A 15,191-nucleotide genomic window follows, 5' to 3' on the forward strand; every position below is an offset into this window, starting at 1 on the left:
AAGTCATTTATAATTCACCTTGTGATATAAGATGTGATTTATCGGAAGATAATTCAAAATCAAATCATTGTCTTCTTCATTGCTGCTTTTGAAACATACATTCACAGGTGGGTCAGGAACTGGAATAATTTCACTGTGAGGTACAGGTCTGATTGCAGATTGCAATGAAGGGTATTTTACAGTATGTTTAGATTTTTTAGAAATTCCAGACACACTTGTTAAACAAAAGTAACAATCAATTAAATGATCCTTTGGTTCATGCCAAACCATAGGTACATCAAATGGCAAAAGCTTCTGTGTACCTTTGAGCCATCCTCTTAAATATACAGAACAATTAGTGCATACTACATGAGGAGCCCATATCTTATACTGATCACCAGTTTTACACTGAAAGTACAAATGATATGCTTTTTTAATTAAAGGTGTAATTTTTTTTCTATTTGATTTTACAGTAAACTCACCACATATATAACAAAAGGCATCCACATCATTTACACAATTTCGAGGCATTATCCCATTGCACTGTTAACAAACTTACAGCAGTAAGAGAGAACAGAATTAATTCATTCCTAAATCCAGTGCTTAATACAAACAACACAGCTGTGTTTTCAGTTACACGTTTTGACCTGCACAGACATGATCAATCTTTTCCATGAAGACTCACTCTTCAGTATTAGATATGATGTCATAATATGCGACATCCTTTAATTAAAATTTAACAATTTTTCAAAAATGGTAGGTGATAGAAAGATTTTGAGTTCATATTTGTTTTCAGCATCAAAAAACAGATTAAAATCATGTATCGGATGTTAGGAAACAAGAATTATGTTATCAGTGTAATCGAAGAGCATAAAAAAGAAGCAGTAATAAACAGGGAGTCAGACAAGGATGTTCCCTATCCGTATTACTTTTTAATCTTTACATATAACTAGTAGCTAATGATGATAAAAGAACAATTTTGATCTGGAGTAACTGTACTAGGTGAAAAGATAAAGATGCTAGATTTGCCGATGATATAGTAATTCTATCTGAGAGTAAAAAAGGTTTAGAAGAAACAATGAATGGCATGGATGAAGTTTTATGCAAGAACTACCATATGAAAATAAACAAGAACCAAATGAATGTAATGAAATGTAGTAGAAATAAGGTAGATGGACCACTGAATATAAAAGTAGGATGAGAAAAGACTATGGAGGTAGAAGAATTTTGTTATTTGAGAAGCAGAATTACTAAAGATGGACAAAGCAGGAGCGATATAAAATGATGAATAGCAAAGGCAAAACAAGCTTTCACTCAGAAATATAGGTTGCTTACATCAAAAATTAATTTAAACTAAACACCAGGATGACATTTTTTAAACTATATGTTTGGAGAGTAGCTTTATATGGCAGTGAAACTTGGATGATCGGAGTGTCTGAGAAGAGAAAATTAAAAGCTTTTGTAATGCGGTGGTGTATGATAATATTAAAAATCAGTTGAATGAATAAAGTGACAAATGAAGAGGTGTGGTCAACTGATGAAGAAAGAAGCATATATATAGCTAAAAGAAGAGACAGACTTATTATAGGCCACATCTTAAGGCATCCTGGAATCAGTCCTGGAGTCACTTTGATATTGGAGGGACAGGTAAATTTTTGTGCGTGCCAGCACAAAAATTGTGCTGGCAGGCAACGGTTGGAATATGTAAAACAAATTGATAGGGATGTAGGATGTAGGGGGTATACCAAAATGAAATGACTGGCACTAGATAGATAATCTTGGAGGGCTGTATCAAGCCCTCCATGACCTAAGACAAAAAAAATTTCATAAAAAACATTTTTAGAAATTTTAATGTAAGTCCTTCCTTTCCTGTAACTGTTGTATTGTGAAGTATTAGAAGGCCTTTTTCAATAAAAGACTTTTACTTAACTGGGATCAGGGCCAGCCCTAGCATTTTTGCTGCGATGGCAAACCCCAAAAATGCCACCACCAAGCTTAAAAAAAAACTTAAAATTAAAAAAAAACAGTCATAAATGAATCATGTTAACCAGAAAAATTACATATAACTGAATTAGGATAATAATACTAATACAGATTTACAAAATATCGTTTTATTGAAAAAACTTTTACATTTTTAACGACCTAACTACAACAAACTTATAAAATAAAAAACTAGTACCTACTGTTTTCAGAGATAATTTACATATACTTCTAAAACAATAAACAAAACTAGCACAATAATAATATTATTGTACTAATAAATAATATTATTTTCTAGATTCATGTAATCGAATATTTTTGTGAGTTGTGTTTATTTTTTTTGCGCTCTAGTTCGGGCAGCTTTGCCACTCCTAAATTTTGCTGCCGTAGGTACTACCTATGGCAGCAAAATTTAGGAGTACCTTGCCTACCACCTAGGGTAGGTCCTGCTGGGATCTTAGTCCTAGTTTGGGCTTTTTGTACAGCCACTGAATAGGAAAAATATATTCCCTGGCTAGTCTATAAGAACAGCCCACTTACATACATACACTATATATGCTGTACCTCAAGGTTCACACTTCCTTAACAAGTATATTGAGCATCTAGTCAGAATACATCAAATATCACTAGGTAGGAATAAATAAAAAATAAGTTGAAGATAAGGATAATTTAAAGGGATGATGGTAACCTTCAGAGGGATTATGATATAAGAAAAACAACCTTATCAAAAGAAGTAGCCAAGGACTCTCTGCAGATAGAGGCCATTTATCCCATCCATAATACCTAAGAGAAAAAATTACTAATCTATGAATTTTGCATTGACCACTTTAAGATAAAGCTTGAATCTGTTCATATGGGACAATCTGATCTAGCGTGGGCTTGGACATTGTAGAAATTGCATGCCAAGAGAAACAAATGGTAGCAATCTTTTCAGATATGTAACATGTTCTGTCAGTTCCTCATGGAGGTTACTTACCTGGTAAATTGTAAGTACTGATAAGCAATGGAAATCTGAAAATAATAAATCCTAAATCATGTTTATGTTAATGAACTAGTGCATATATTTTGTTCATTCATCACCTTTATATTGTCGGCAGCTGATAACTTCCCTAAATTTCTAGTGAAGTCTACAGAAATTATATGAATAGACCCCATATGGTTTTTTGAAGCCTTTCTACATAAACTGTCAGAAACTTTTTTTTAAATTCTTAATAAATTCAATGTCAGTGTGTGAGTATTTTAAAATTAACTTTCAAGACAATTCTAGTCTTATAATGAATGAACTATTTTGTAATTCTGGTTAGAATTACAAGGATATCAGCCAACTAAGTAGACAACTATTTACAAATTTACCTAAAGATAATTTTTTATCCTTTTGTGCAGATTAAAGTCTTTCAGATCTCAACTGTCAAATTGCAGTATTATCATTTATTAACCAAACCATGTGGGAGACATGATTAGTTTTGTTCTTTTTATGGATTTCAGTAAGATTTCTATGTTGAGTGCTGTTTACCTTTCTTAGCTTCATTCCTTTATTATATGTTGACATATTTCAGAATAACTCCATTTTTGAAACATTACAGGTTTGGCCTTTCTTAAGCTTTTTGTGATCTCAGTAAACCATTCAATTTAGTTCCACATTTTTAACTGATGAAAAACTTAGTAGCCATGGTATCAGAGGTACTGCTTACAATTTATTAAAGTCATACCTTACCAGCCATAAACAAGTGGTCAAAATTTCATTTTTTTATAAAAATACACTTGTGAAATTTATGTCCTCACTTTGAGATGTAGAATATGGAATGTCACAAGGAAGTTTTTCCCATCTCTTTCTTTTTATTAATGAACTGCCTCAAAATTTTGAACCATTCATTGTATCATCACATATGATACAACTGTACCAATATCTCAAGATAATTATTTAAAAGGAATTGAAAACTATATGACAGCAATTCAAAAAATTATTCACTTTGATTGTAACCATCTAACTTTTAAATGTGGAAAACCGTTTTGCTTTTCTGGTAGATTTAATACAGCTGATTGTAAAGGTAGAATTTCCATTAATGATAGTGATAGTATTTCTGTTTCACATAAAGTGAATATTCCGTTTATTTTATTAGATGACAAGTTCTTATGGGATAATCAAAGTGATACTTTTGGATTGAAATCAAACCACACACTTTGTAGCACTGTAATACAATGTTAATCTAGAATACCAATTATACCTCTGAACTCCATCAAAAGATCAGAACTAGTTTTCAGGATACTAAGTGGGTGTCAGATCATTATCTGGCATTCATAAATATGAATTTTGTAGACCAAAATTTAAAAATTGAATATATTATACTTAATTTTAACACTTTATGCAATAATTATGGATGATGAGTAAACTGCTAAAAAGAATAGTTTCTTATTCTTAAAAAAAAAAAGGTTTCTACACAGAACTGTTTTTATGTAATTCAACACAATACCTTGGCTTACAAGAAGGATCATATATTATGCCTCCATTGGCATTTTTAATAAATTATCTAACCTTTTAAAAAATTCTTTACACCAATTTATTTTAAATATAATTAAAAAATTTTCTTTTACAGAAAATTATTCTGTGTATGAATTTTTAAATAATACTAATTATTTTCTTTCTCTATTTTCCCCATTTTTCAAAATTATTTGCCTTTCCTGACTATTAATAATAATAATTAAAAGAATTAGACAAAAAACAGAACATAATTTTTCTTTAGAAGGGGGTTTAATAAATTTTAAGAAAAGGTTTTCTATATATATTCATATATTGAAAAATTTCCATAAGTAAAGTTTTCTCAAAATCTAATATCGCTTTAATAAAGGCTAAAATAAGAAAAAAATATTTCAAAAAATGTTTCTATATTTTAGGTTCAAGCCTATAATTTAATTGTAGACATTTCTTGATAGCTGTATATATGAAGTATAAAGTTTCAAAAACTGTTTGAAAAATATTTAAACTGAAGGGAAACAGAGCAAAAGAACATAAAACATATATTTTTATTTTAAGAAGGGGGTTGATTTTTTGAACCTGATCAATGCCCCATATAGCCAAATTTTAAGAAAATCGGTTTGGTCAATCCTGAGATATAAAGCCAAAAGCAGTCCGACACATATATATATACACATGTTTTTTTCTAGATGAACTAGGTAGACCCTAAAATGTAAAAATCTGGAAAAAACCCGATACCCCCATTTTTGACATGATCAAAATACTTTCCCCTTTAGTATGGCTATTCTAGCTATATTTGCTAGAAAATAAATAAAAAAGTATTGATATATACATGTTGAACATGATACATATATATATATATAAACATATAAGCTCTCAAATAATTTTCAATATAATTTAAATAATTTAACTCTTTCTGAAATGTGAATTATTTTTTATGCTTTTATCTACATATATTTACTTTAACATTATTTTTTGTTTTTATATTTTAAATAATTAGTCAATCTAATTTTTATCTTGATGCTGCTCTGATCAAAATTTTAGCACTTGATCCATCCGGGTAAATACAAAAGCAGTCTGTGATTCAGGAATTGTAGCTTTCCTTTTTTTTGTCTGTGGAGTAGCACACTATTGAAGTGATTTATATAATGTGTTATGTACCCATCAAAATAAATGATTCATGTATTTTTACTGAATTTAAATACCAAACCATACTTACTTCAGTTAACATTCTGATCTATTAGTGCTTTCACGTAATTTTCTGTTAATAATGATGAATTTATTTCCATTAACAGAACATTTTCCAAATAAATCTGTTAGATTATCATGATACTTGAGTTACTAATCAAATATCTTTCTCTGTGAATAGAGTTTCAATTTATTCTGTGAATAAAGTGAAATTATCACTTTTAGGGCTGAACATTTCTTGCATTTAAATGGACCTGTCAAGTTGATAAGCAATTGCATTTTTGGCTCGGTGAAGAAGGCAACAGCAAATCATGTTACTCTTCATTTTGTTAATATCTAGTACAGAATGGTTGTTATTTTGAGAACAGCTGTCATGGTAGTGACTTCTTTCTCATGTCAGGTCATCCAACAATCCATAGGCATGTCCACAGTGGGTGTTGTGGCACCTACATGCATTCTCAGAGGGGCGCCAAAATTAGGTACTGGGTACTGCTCTACTGCTCTTTGGATAAGACATAAAGAACAAGTGATGGAAATGGGACACAAATGTATTTTCAACAATAGTAAAGGAAAGAATTTGTAAGGTCTTAGCTGCAAAACTTGCCAAGAATCTTTTGCCAATGTTTAGGTAGCTGAACCATATTTTAACTGATTTAAAGAAGTAGGATAATTTTTTTACTAAAACTACAAAATCCAGTAACCACAGATCATGAGAGCTATTTCCAACAGGTTTTTTTTCGCATTTTAAAACAATTACAGATATTTAACATAAAATTTTCTGACCAGCCCCTACCGACAATTGAGCTTTTATTTTATATTTTTAAAAAGTTATATTAATAAAAATTTACATAACATTTATAAATAAATAATTTGTTTTACATTTTATTTTATATCTATTTGATAGTTTGGCTTTGGTGTCAGATGCGTTATCAAAGACTAAATTTATGAGAGGGGGGCGTCTGCAGGCAGCCTTGGCACCCACTTGAAAAAATCCTGAACATGCCTATGCAACAATCATAATGTTATAGGATGCACTGCATTCTTTATATTTAGTCAACCGATTTCTATTACAAAAAGAGATTTTATTAATCCCTTAAATAGTCACAAGACAATGTTATAAAATACAAGTGATGACCATTGCTTTTTTCTATTAGCAATTCACCTATTAGGTTTAATGCGCATACTGAACAGAAAAAAGTGTCCTCTGATTAATGAATAGACCTCTGCACAGATCACACCAATAATTCACATACTGTACAAGTCCCAGTATGTTAAGTATGCCCCTTACAGAGTCCAACCTACATCTATTGAACCAAAATTGGATAAACGACACCAATGATAAGGAGAAGAGATGTATGTTGAAAAAAAAAATCTACCTGTGGAGGAAAACCTATGCAAAAGGCAAAGGTCAGAGAAAAGGTAAAGTCCTCCTTCAGCTTTAAAAACCGATTCAGCCCTCTTTAAGTAACAATCTCTCCAACTGAACAAGTTTGGGCTTTCCAAAGGAAAAATCTCTCACATTCATAAAGAGTGTGGAAGTATTCAACTAATGAAATGATTTATTAATTAACCTACCTGACTTCCCCATAAATTAAATATCCTTCCCATAAATTGACACAACCATATTCACAGGGAAATTGAGAGCTAACTGAAAATTATGTAAGTAGTGTTTCAACATTATAATATATAACACATGAGAAATTTTGTAGATCTGATCCACAGTCCATAAAGAGATGTGGAATATGCCAAAAATTGTAATGAGAGATGGTCCTTTCTAGTTTTGACAAATTTGAGGGGAAAATGTAAATAAAGAATATTGTAAAATGAATATAATGTTTGATGACAGTTGATAAAGCTGTCAGTTACACTATGAGTGAGGCACAATTACACTTTTTAAGTAATTTTTAAAAAATTGCCAAATTATCAAGAAACATTTTTTTAAGGAATTACAGAACTTAAGAGGGGAAGAATTTGATATGCTTTTTCAGTCAATTGATATTTCTGATGTTAGCCAACAAAGTTTGCCAGGCAAACATGAATGGTAGCATATTAATTTTTTCTCTTATTAATGTTGGTTGAATGTTTTTTAATGTATATTTCGATTTTTAAAAAAACTGATAAGAAAAAAATAATGACCGTAATAAATAAAAAAATGTATTATAGATAAAACAGTGCTTAATTAGAGTTCATTTGAAACATAATTTTCCGCTGGTGATGTTGGGCCTGCACAATGTATTCAGCAAATACGAAGTTCGTAACTTCGTGCGAATTGTAGGACAGGAGGGTGTACCGGTATTTAACATTTTTATATGTGCATTTACAGAAGAATGAGGATCGTAAATAATGGTGAAATAAATGATCTAAAGAATGTCGATGTAGTTGAATGTGAGTGCACGCGCTTGTGCCTTTGTCGGGAAATATCATAAATCACTATAGTTGTACAGATATGACTCTTTGTTACTTATTTCCTTCCCTTTTCGTCCAAACTACACTCACGTATCAGTTCCATTGAACAATGGAGGGGGTGTCACTCGATTACTTCCAGGAACAAAGCCCCCACTGAGTTCCCCACCCGAACAACTAAAAAAGTGCAATTTGGTCAGGTAAAATTAGGTGAATCGAATGGAACATATGAATTTTTATTAGCTAACAAACGGATTAGGTTTCTTCTTTTTTTAATAACATGTATTACATGTATTTTTATTAACATTGCATTTTTTTTAATAGATATTTAATATCTGAAGTTTGTTTCTTTTATCCTTACATCTATGTTAATATAAAAATCCTTTAAATATGCAAAATATAAAATTAAATTAATCGTCACAAACATTAAAAGATAGTTGTTTTACCTTTATCTGTTAATAACGTGAAAAATTGTTTTATCTGCTATTTTTTCACAATATTGAAGTCACAAGCTTGTTATTCTCTTTATAGTTTGAACTTTTATTTCAACTTTTAAACAATACTTATTAGGTTAAGTAGCTAACTGTTACTATTTTTTTAAGAATATGCTGCACGTTTTGTAAATATTATTCTTTATCAAAGAAGATAGAACTTTGTATAGAAATCTATAACGGTTGCCTCTATTTCATTTAAATAAAGATTTCACCTAAATGAAATCATTTTATTTCATAAAGTCATTTTATAGCTGCTTTGATATGAAGAGTATACAAAAAATATTAATATGAAGATTTATATAATTAATTGAATTTATTATGTTCATTTCATTTCGTGATGAATTGAGAAGAGACTTTTTATTACACTGTAGGGAAATTTTTGTTCTGAATGATTCCCTCACCTCCCGCCAAATACCACGTGCTCATTGTATGAGGCCGGTGCTGGATATTTTACGTTTTACTTATGGTGGAAGGGGAAGCCGGCTGCTAAATGCAGATGGCGCCAGTTGTGGCTTGTTATTTTAGCGGACAGTCGTGCTCGCCAAGCCAGACTCGCTAGTCTGTGTTGTATATTTACGTAGGATGCCAGTCGATTTGAATAAAAATGGTGACTCCCGTGGTAAGCACGTGCTCGTCTGGGCTCAAAAAGATTTGGATATACAAGAACAACCGACGAAAAAAGGTATAGTTTTTATTTTTTAAATTTAACTTTTTTAAAACATATTGTATGTTTTAGGTTTGTACTATAATATATTACTTTATTAGTATTAAAATGCAATGCATAAATTATCAGTGGATTTATGACCTCGTTTATACAGTATTTTAGTTATTATTACCTTGTGAATTACTATTTTAATAGTTAAAATATGATGTTAAAATTACAACGAAAGATTTTTCAAACGATACTATTTTACATATATTTTGCATCTTTTCCTTTAATGAAAACTATACTTTAACTTCTGCCTAACCAAATACGGTACTACCGCGTTTTTGAAACTAAACAGATTGTTGATTTAGGTAATAGTGGAACTTTACAACGAAATTTACTTTTAATTTTTGCATTTTGAAAGACTTGTTTTTGCAAATATTAAATTAATACTTCTAGTAAATCATGTTTTTGTTATAAAAATAAATTCTTTGAATGCGTTAAATATGTGGTCCATCTAAGTTAAACATTAGTTTAAACATAGTTTAAACATTATTTTTTGACCCGCACGGTAATAAGTTAACAAAATTCAAATACATTTGTATTTACTAATAAAGTTAAGATTTTTTTTATTGACCGTTTTTTTTAGATAGCATTTATTTACGTACATCTACTTTGATCAATTAAGGCTTGAGCTTAGGTAATTAACGTGTTTAGTCTTCATAAAATTTATTTTTAAGTATTGTAGATTTTTTATAGTTTCCATTAAATTATTTAAATAAACTAGGCTTCTTTATATTTTTTATATGCAAGTTGTATTTGTACGAAATAATGAGACATGATTACACTTCGTACTGTTCAAAAAATGTATTTATACATGAGTGCCTATTAATTGACTTAGACTTATTTTTGTTCAATTCATAGAATGTGTTCATTCAGCATTATTTTTATTATTGTTTTATATACAATTATACCACTACTGCGATATAAATACAAATTATGTTGCCCGTTTTTATTGATTGTCAGGTAAATATAATTTTGATGAAAATATATTCTGGTTAATAGATGAGGAACAAATGTTAAAAATAAATTTATTACCTTGAAATATTGTGTAATTGATTGATAACTTTTCGCTTTAATTATATATAGTTTTTCGGTTTAATTATATATAACTTTTTAAAAATTATTTTAAATGTAATGAAAAAAAAAGAAAAGAGTAACTATAATATCCAGAAAATTAATGTTTGTAAATTAAGTGTAGTTATTATTTCCCCGTTCCAGATAATTAATTTTTTTTACGCTTTAACTAGATTTATGTGGGTGAAAATGTTAAGCAATATTTCAAAAACTATTATTTTAATTAATGTGATTTATTGATTATTGAACTGTAATAATAATATTTTTAAATGTATAGTTATGTAATTTTTTTTAGTTTAATATTTAGTGACTAACATTTTGAAGATTTCATGTTTCTTTGTGAAATGAGATTACAAAAACGTTTAGTTTTAAAAACGTATTTGTATCCCTCAAATACGAATAATTAAATTTGTAGGTTTTAGGGAATTTAATGTTGCTAACAGTTTAGAAGTCCCCACAGAAGTTATTATTTATTGCAACAAATTTTGAAATACCCAAAACTTTTATTTCTACATTTCTGTTTGTTTAATTAAAAATTTATGCAATCATAATTTTATAAAATTCTGAATAATATCAGGTCCGGGATGGAAGGGCAGGCGTGCGCGCGCGTCTATTCTCACATGCATAAAGGGAACTTTATATGCAGCTTTATATCTCATCTGTATTTATTATATTGGTTATAATAAATTGGAATTATGTTCAGTTTTTTAAAGAACTGCTATCATCATTGCAAAACTTCCTGAGCTGAATTTAACACCAAGTTTTTAAACCAAGTATTTGTTAAGATTGTCTTTATTTCCCTTACAAAACTCAATAAATCTTTATTTTTTAATTTTATGAATTACACATTGTAATACCATTAACTGCATCTCTTGCTTCCCATCTCACTTCACTTGTAAGTAAATAAAAGAGGATTGTAGAGGTAAGGACAAGGGAAGGAAGAATAGAAAAAGTGAACAGTTACAGGTATTTTGGGATTACGGTGACAAAAATATAAAAAATTAATTTACATATTTCAGCTTTGAGATATACAGATTTATTTTTTGTGACAATTTGATTTTGAAATATATTTAATCATCCAATGAGAAAATTTTGAGCTAAATCAAAAAAATTTCACTCAGTGGACAACATAAATACAATTGCTATCACTAATGTAATATTATTCACACGATTAACAGTGTTACATTACCTGAGAAGCATAATACAATGGATTTATCCGTAAGTTAAATAAATACTAATCCACCAAAAATAATATCTGAACAGCTAATAAAACATTTTATAGGCCACTAAACAATTTTCTTTGAGTACAGATAAAGTTAAGTGTTACCTATGAGCAGATAAAAAAAATGATTCAAGATTTTGAGATAGATCGTTAATAAATGTTCAATGGGTTGAGGACCATAACATGCATGGCATTATGTGTTCTCCAGTGAGGACCTATAATATACACATTTATTCTTACTATAAAAGATGAAATTTCAACTGCATGTATTCTTTCAGCAACTCAAATGAGTTAAAAGTTAACTTGTCACTAGAGTAGAATTGTATTGAAAGATAATGCTAAAATCGTCACTAGGCTTGACACTGAATTTATTAATAACTTTAAAGAATTTATGATAGTTTTTACTAAGGTTTTGAAAGAGTTGTAGTATGAAAGTAGTATATAAATTATAATTAATATAAACTTTAGATTTGAGCACAGAATTGTACAGCATTAAAAGTTAATTAACTTTAGACAGATTTCTTGAGGGCAGGAAAAAAGATTCTGAGTATTCAGCATTCATTATACCAAGTGTAATATAATGAATGTTGAATACTAACTGTACAGTTAGTTGTTCCAAATATGTTGTTAAGTGTTCATAAAGGTTTTGTTACTTCATTTGCAGTTTTATGCAGTATTTAAATTCTGTCATAAAAATGTTATTATGAAATAAACAAGTATTATATAGTTTTATATAACTATATTATTCTTACAAATATCTCAATTTTAAGTCAAAATGGATATTTTCATTATTTTTGCATTAAATAATTATAAAATTTACAAAAATTTTGACAGCTGTTGAATGAAGAAAACAATAAAAGTAGAGAAAATATTATATATAGCGATTAAAAGTAATCTAAAAGTCTTATAGCTTAATACTAACAGAATTTCCAAATAAAAAGTATAGTCAATAATTTTTTTAATTGTGGTCTATGATTGTAGTAGAATGTTGGGTATAGTGGGTCAAGGAACAAGTTAGTTTCCTTGTACATTCTTACAAAATTGAGGATGCAGATGCAACATCTCACTTAGTACCTATATCATGCTGGAATGATTTTGAACATTTTTCTTATTGAAGCAGAACAAATAGAAATGATGTATTTGCATATTGTTGTGTAATAATAATTAATGTGTTTTAATGATACTGGCCTTTTAAGTGCATAATTCAGAATAATAGAAGCATTAGAATGCGTTAACACCTTGCACATGAACAAGAGAAATAAAAAATCCAAAATCAAACAAGCAAATCACTTACGTTTTCACACACAGTGTAAACTCATTCATGCAGACTGGTAAACTAAAAATAATAGCCAATCTAATGGACCGACACAAAATTCTCATTATGGGACCTTAAGGGAATAAGAAACACTGACCAGGACGCCATGGAGTATCAAGGAATATAGGTTCTACAAAGATGTATGTGGGAAGAGAGTGATGGAAAGTGTCCCACAGTTTGCAAACAGGTGTTTGGTTAACCTGAAAAAATAATAAACTCTGAACAAGAATTCAAGTCACAGTTTCCAATCTCAACACTCACCCAAAAGCATCTAATAAAACGTACACCATTATAAACTGCTCGAGTAACATATCTACACATTACTGTTGTGATCTATACTATTTATTATTATGTATCAATCAGAATAAAACATTTTATTTATTATTCTGTCTATCTGTATTAAATTGCGACAAACATTTGAAGGCTGTTTTTTAAGATGTCACAATACTTCTTTCTTGTTAGTGATTTTTAACTTTTATAAATATTACTTTTACAGCATTTCTTTCTGCTTCAGATTTTCTAGAGCTTATTATTTTTTTTTTTTGTAAGTATTGGATTTTACTGAAGTAGCAAAAAATTTTTTATCAGTCAACTACTTGAAGAAAATTTAATGGGATCGTACATAAAATGTTCTTTCAGATCATTTTTGGATCTATTCTACCAATTTGTTTGTCAGTGGTGCTATATGTGTTGTTTAACATTATTGTCTTGAGAAAGTTGAAAAATCTATTTATATTTTGTCATATAGTAAGTATATTTGATGCATGTTATGTTATATTTAATATATAAATTTTTATTTTCAAATTTAGTTAGTATGTTAACTAACTGTCTTATCTGTTATCTTTATCTTATTAGTTCAACTATTAACATCAATTATTACTTAACTGAAGTTCCTTCAGTGCTTGTTTCATGTCAGGTTTGTATTTTCACTGTGACCTAAACTATGTTTCATGATCTCTTAATAAAAGCTTATAAGAAACAAAAAATTTTTATAAAGTTCATTTTCTTTCAGTATGTTGATTCAATTACTTAAATTTATGTGTAATACTGAATATTGGACTATTATCTTGTGTCTAATTTCTGCGAGGCAATTTGTGAATGTTGATTCTGTTGCGTGTGTAGTTTGTATAGTTCTTTGTATCTTTTGGTTAAATGTCATCTGGTCTGTCTGATGTTTAATTTGTTTACTCGGCTAGATTTTGTTTTCAGTGCGTGTTGTATCTCTTTTATAATTTTGAAAAACAGATTAACCTTCTTGTGATAAATTGATGATAGTTGTGTGCAAATATTTGTTAGTAGTTTATTTTCTGTAATTAATTGAATTATTGATTCTATTTTTATAAGTATAGGTGTAGCCATTAATGCGTGATGAATGTTTATTTTTTAATCTGTATGACAAAATACGATAATGTTTAACAAATATTAAAAATTGATTATAGAGCTTGTAGATTAATGGAAGTAAAAGTATTTTTTTTGAAGCTAATTATTAAGCTTCATTAAAATAATGTGCCCAAAAAGACATTTTGAAAGAATTTCAACATAATTGAAAGTAAGTTTGTTTATAATTTTTTATATCTAAAACTAGATAATTAATCGTTTTAAGTTCTTACTCTTAATTATCAGTCGACATATATGTGCCTTTTTAGAAATAACTTACGTGAAAAAGTTGCTTGTTTGTTTCTTGCAGCTGGATTAGATGCATCATCTTAAATTGTCACTTGTTAAACAGTTTGCTATGTTGAAATGGTATTTTTTGTACAACGGGTTTTATTTACATTAGATTTAAAGGAACTGGTTCAGCCCTGATTCACAAAGTTTTTGTGTGTGTTCTATTTACTCAAACTCAGCTATAGAGTTGAAAACTTTGATCTTATATTGAAAAGAAGGAAAACTTGAAACATTTAATTTCTTTTGTTTTGAATTTTAACACGTTCTCTGAAAAGATGCTTTCCAGTTCATGGACTGTCAGGTTCTGTCAGGACTAGGTCTTCTTTATGGAATCCCATAGTTTTCCAATGAGACCTGAACACTACCGTGCCTATTAGAAAACAGATTACTTTCTTAGGACAGTATTATATCTTAATAATGAATCTGAGAAATTTTTATAAGGTTCCCGTAAAAAAAAACCTTAATTTTTGTTGTAGGTAGGGTTTTCCAATATTTATTAATCTTATTTGAAACTGCTGCTTAACTATATACAACAAATTTTTTTTGCAACAGTTTCAAATCATACTGTTTTGCTTTGAAGTATCTTAAAAGTTCGTTTAATATTTATAATTCCTTTACACATTTTCATCTGAAATCTATTTTATCCCAAAGTTTCTTTTAAGGTGCAAAAATGGTTTTCAGATTAC

The 15,191-nt window shown here is 29.1% G+C and overlaps 1 protein-coding gene and 1 long non-coding RNA gene across 4 annotated transcripts in view; one reads left to right on the forward strand and one right to left on the reverse strand.

Annotated features, from left to right (window-relative positions):
• LOC142322983 (uncharacterized) overlaps positions 1-8,607 on the reverse strand; it is a 31,129-nt gene extending 22,522 nt beyond the window's left edge. The window contains exon 1 of the long non-coding RNA XR_012755988.1: positions 8,470-8,607. This is a non-coding gene — a long non-coding RNA (uncharacterized LOC142322983). The remainder of the gene's footprint in view (positions 1-8,469) is intronic.
• Picot (putative inorganic phosphate cotransporter protein picot) overlaps positions 1-15,191 on the forward strand; it is a 385,272-nt gene that overhangs the window by 195,326 nt on the left and 174,755 nt on the right. Inside the window, exon 1 of one of the 3 annotated variants that reach the window (XM_075364766.1) lies at positions 9,020-9,199. The exons of the other annotated variants lie outside the window; for them this stretch is intronic. Coding sequence (XP_075220881.1) covers positions 9,100-9,199 — 100 coding nt within the window. The 5' untranslated portion in view covers positions 9,020-9,099. Of the gene's footprint in view, positions 1-9,019; positions 9,200-15,191 lie in introns of those variants that run through there. 3 annotated transcript variants of the gene reach the window in all.

This window comes from Lycorma delicatula, chromosome 4 (genome assembly GCF_047948215.1).
Source record: "Lycorma delicatula isolate Av1 chromosome 4, ASM4794821v1, whole genome shotgun sequence".
NCBI classification, from domain to species: domain Eukaryota; kingdom Metazoa; phylum Arthropoda; class Insecta; order Hemiptera; family Fulgoridae; genus Lycorma; species Lycorma delicatula.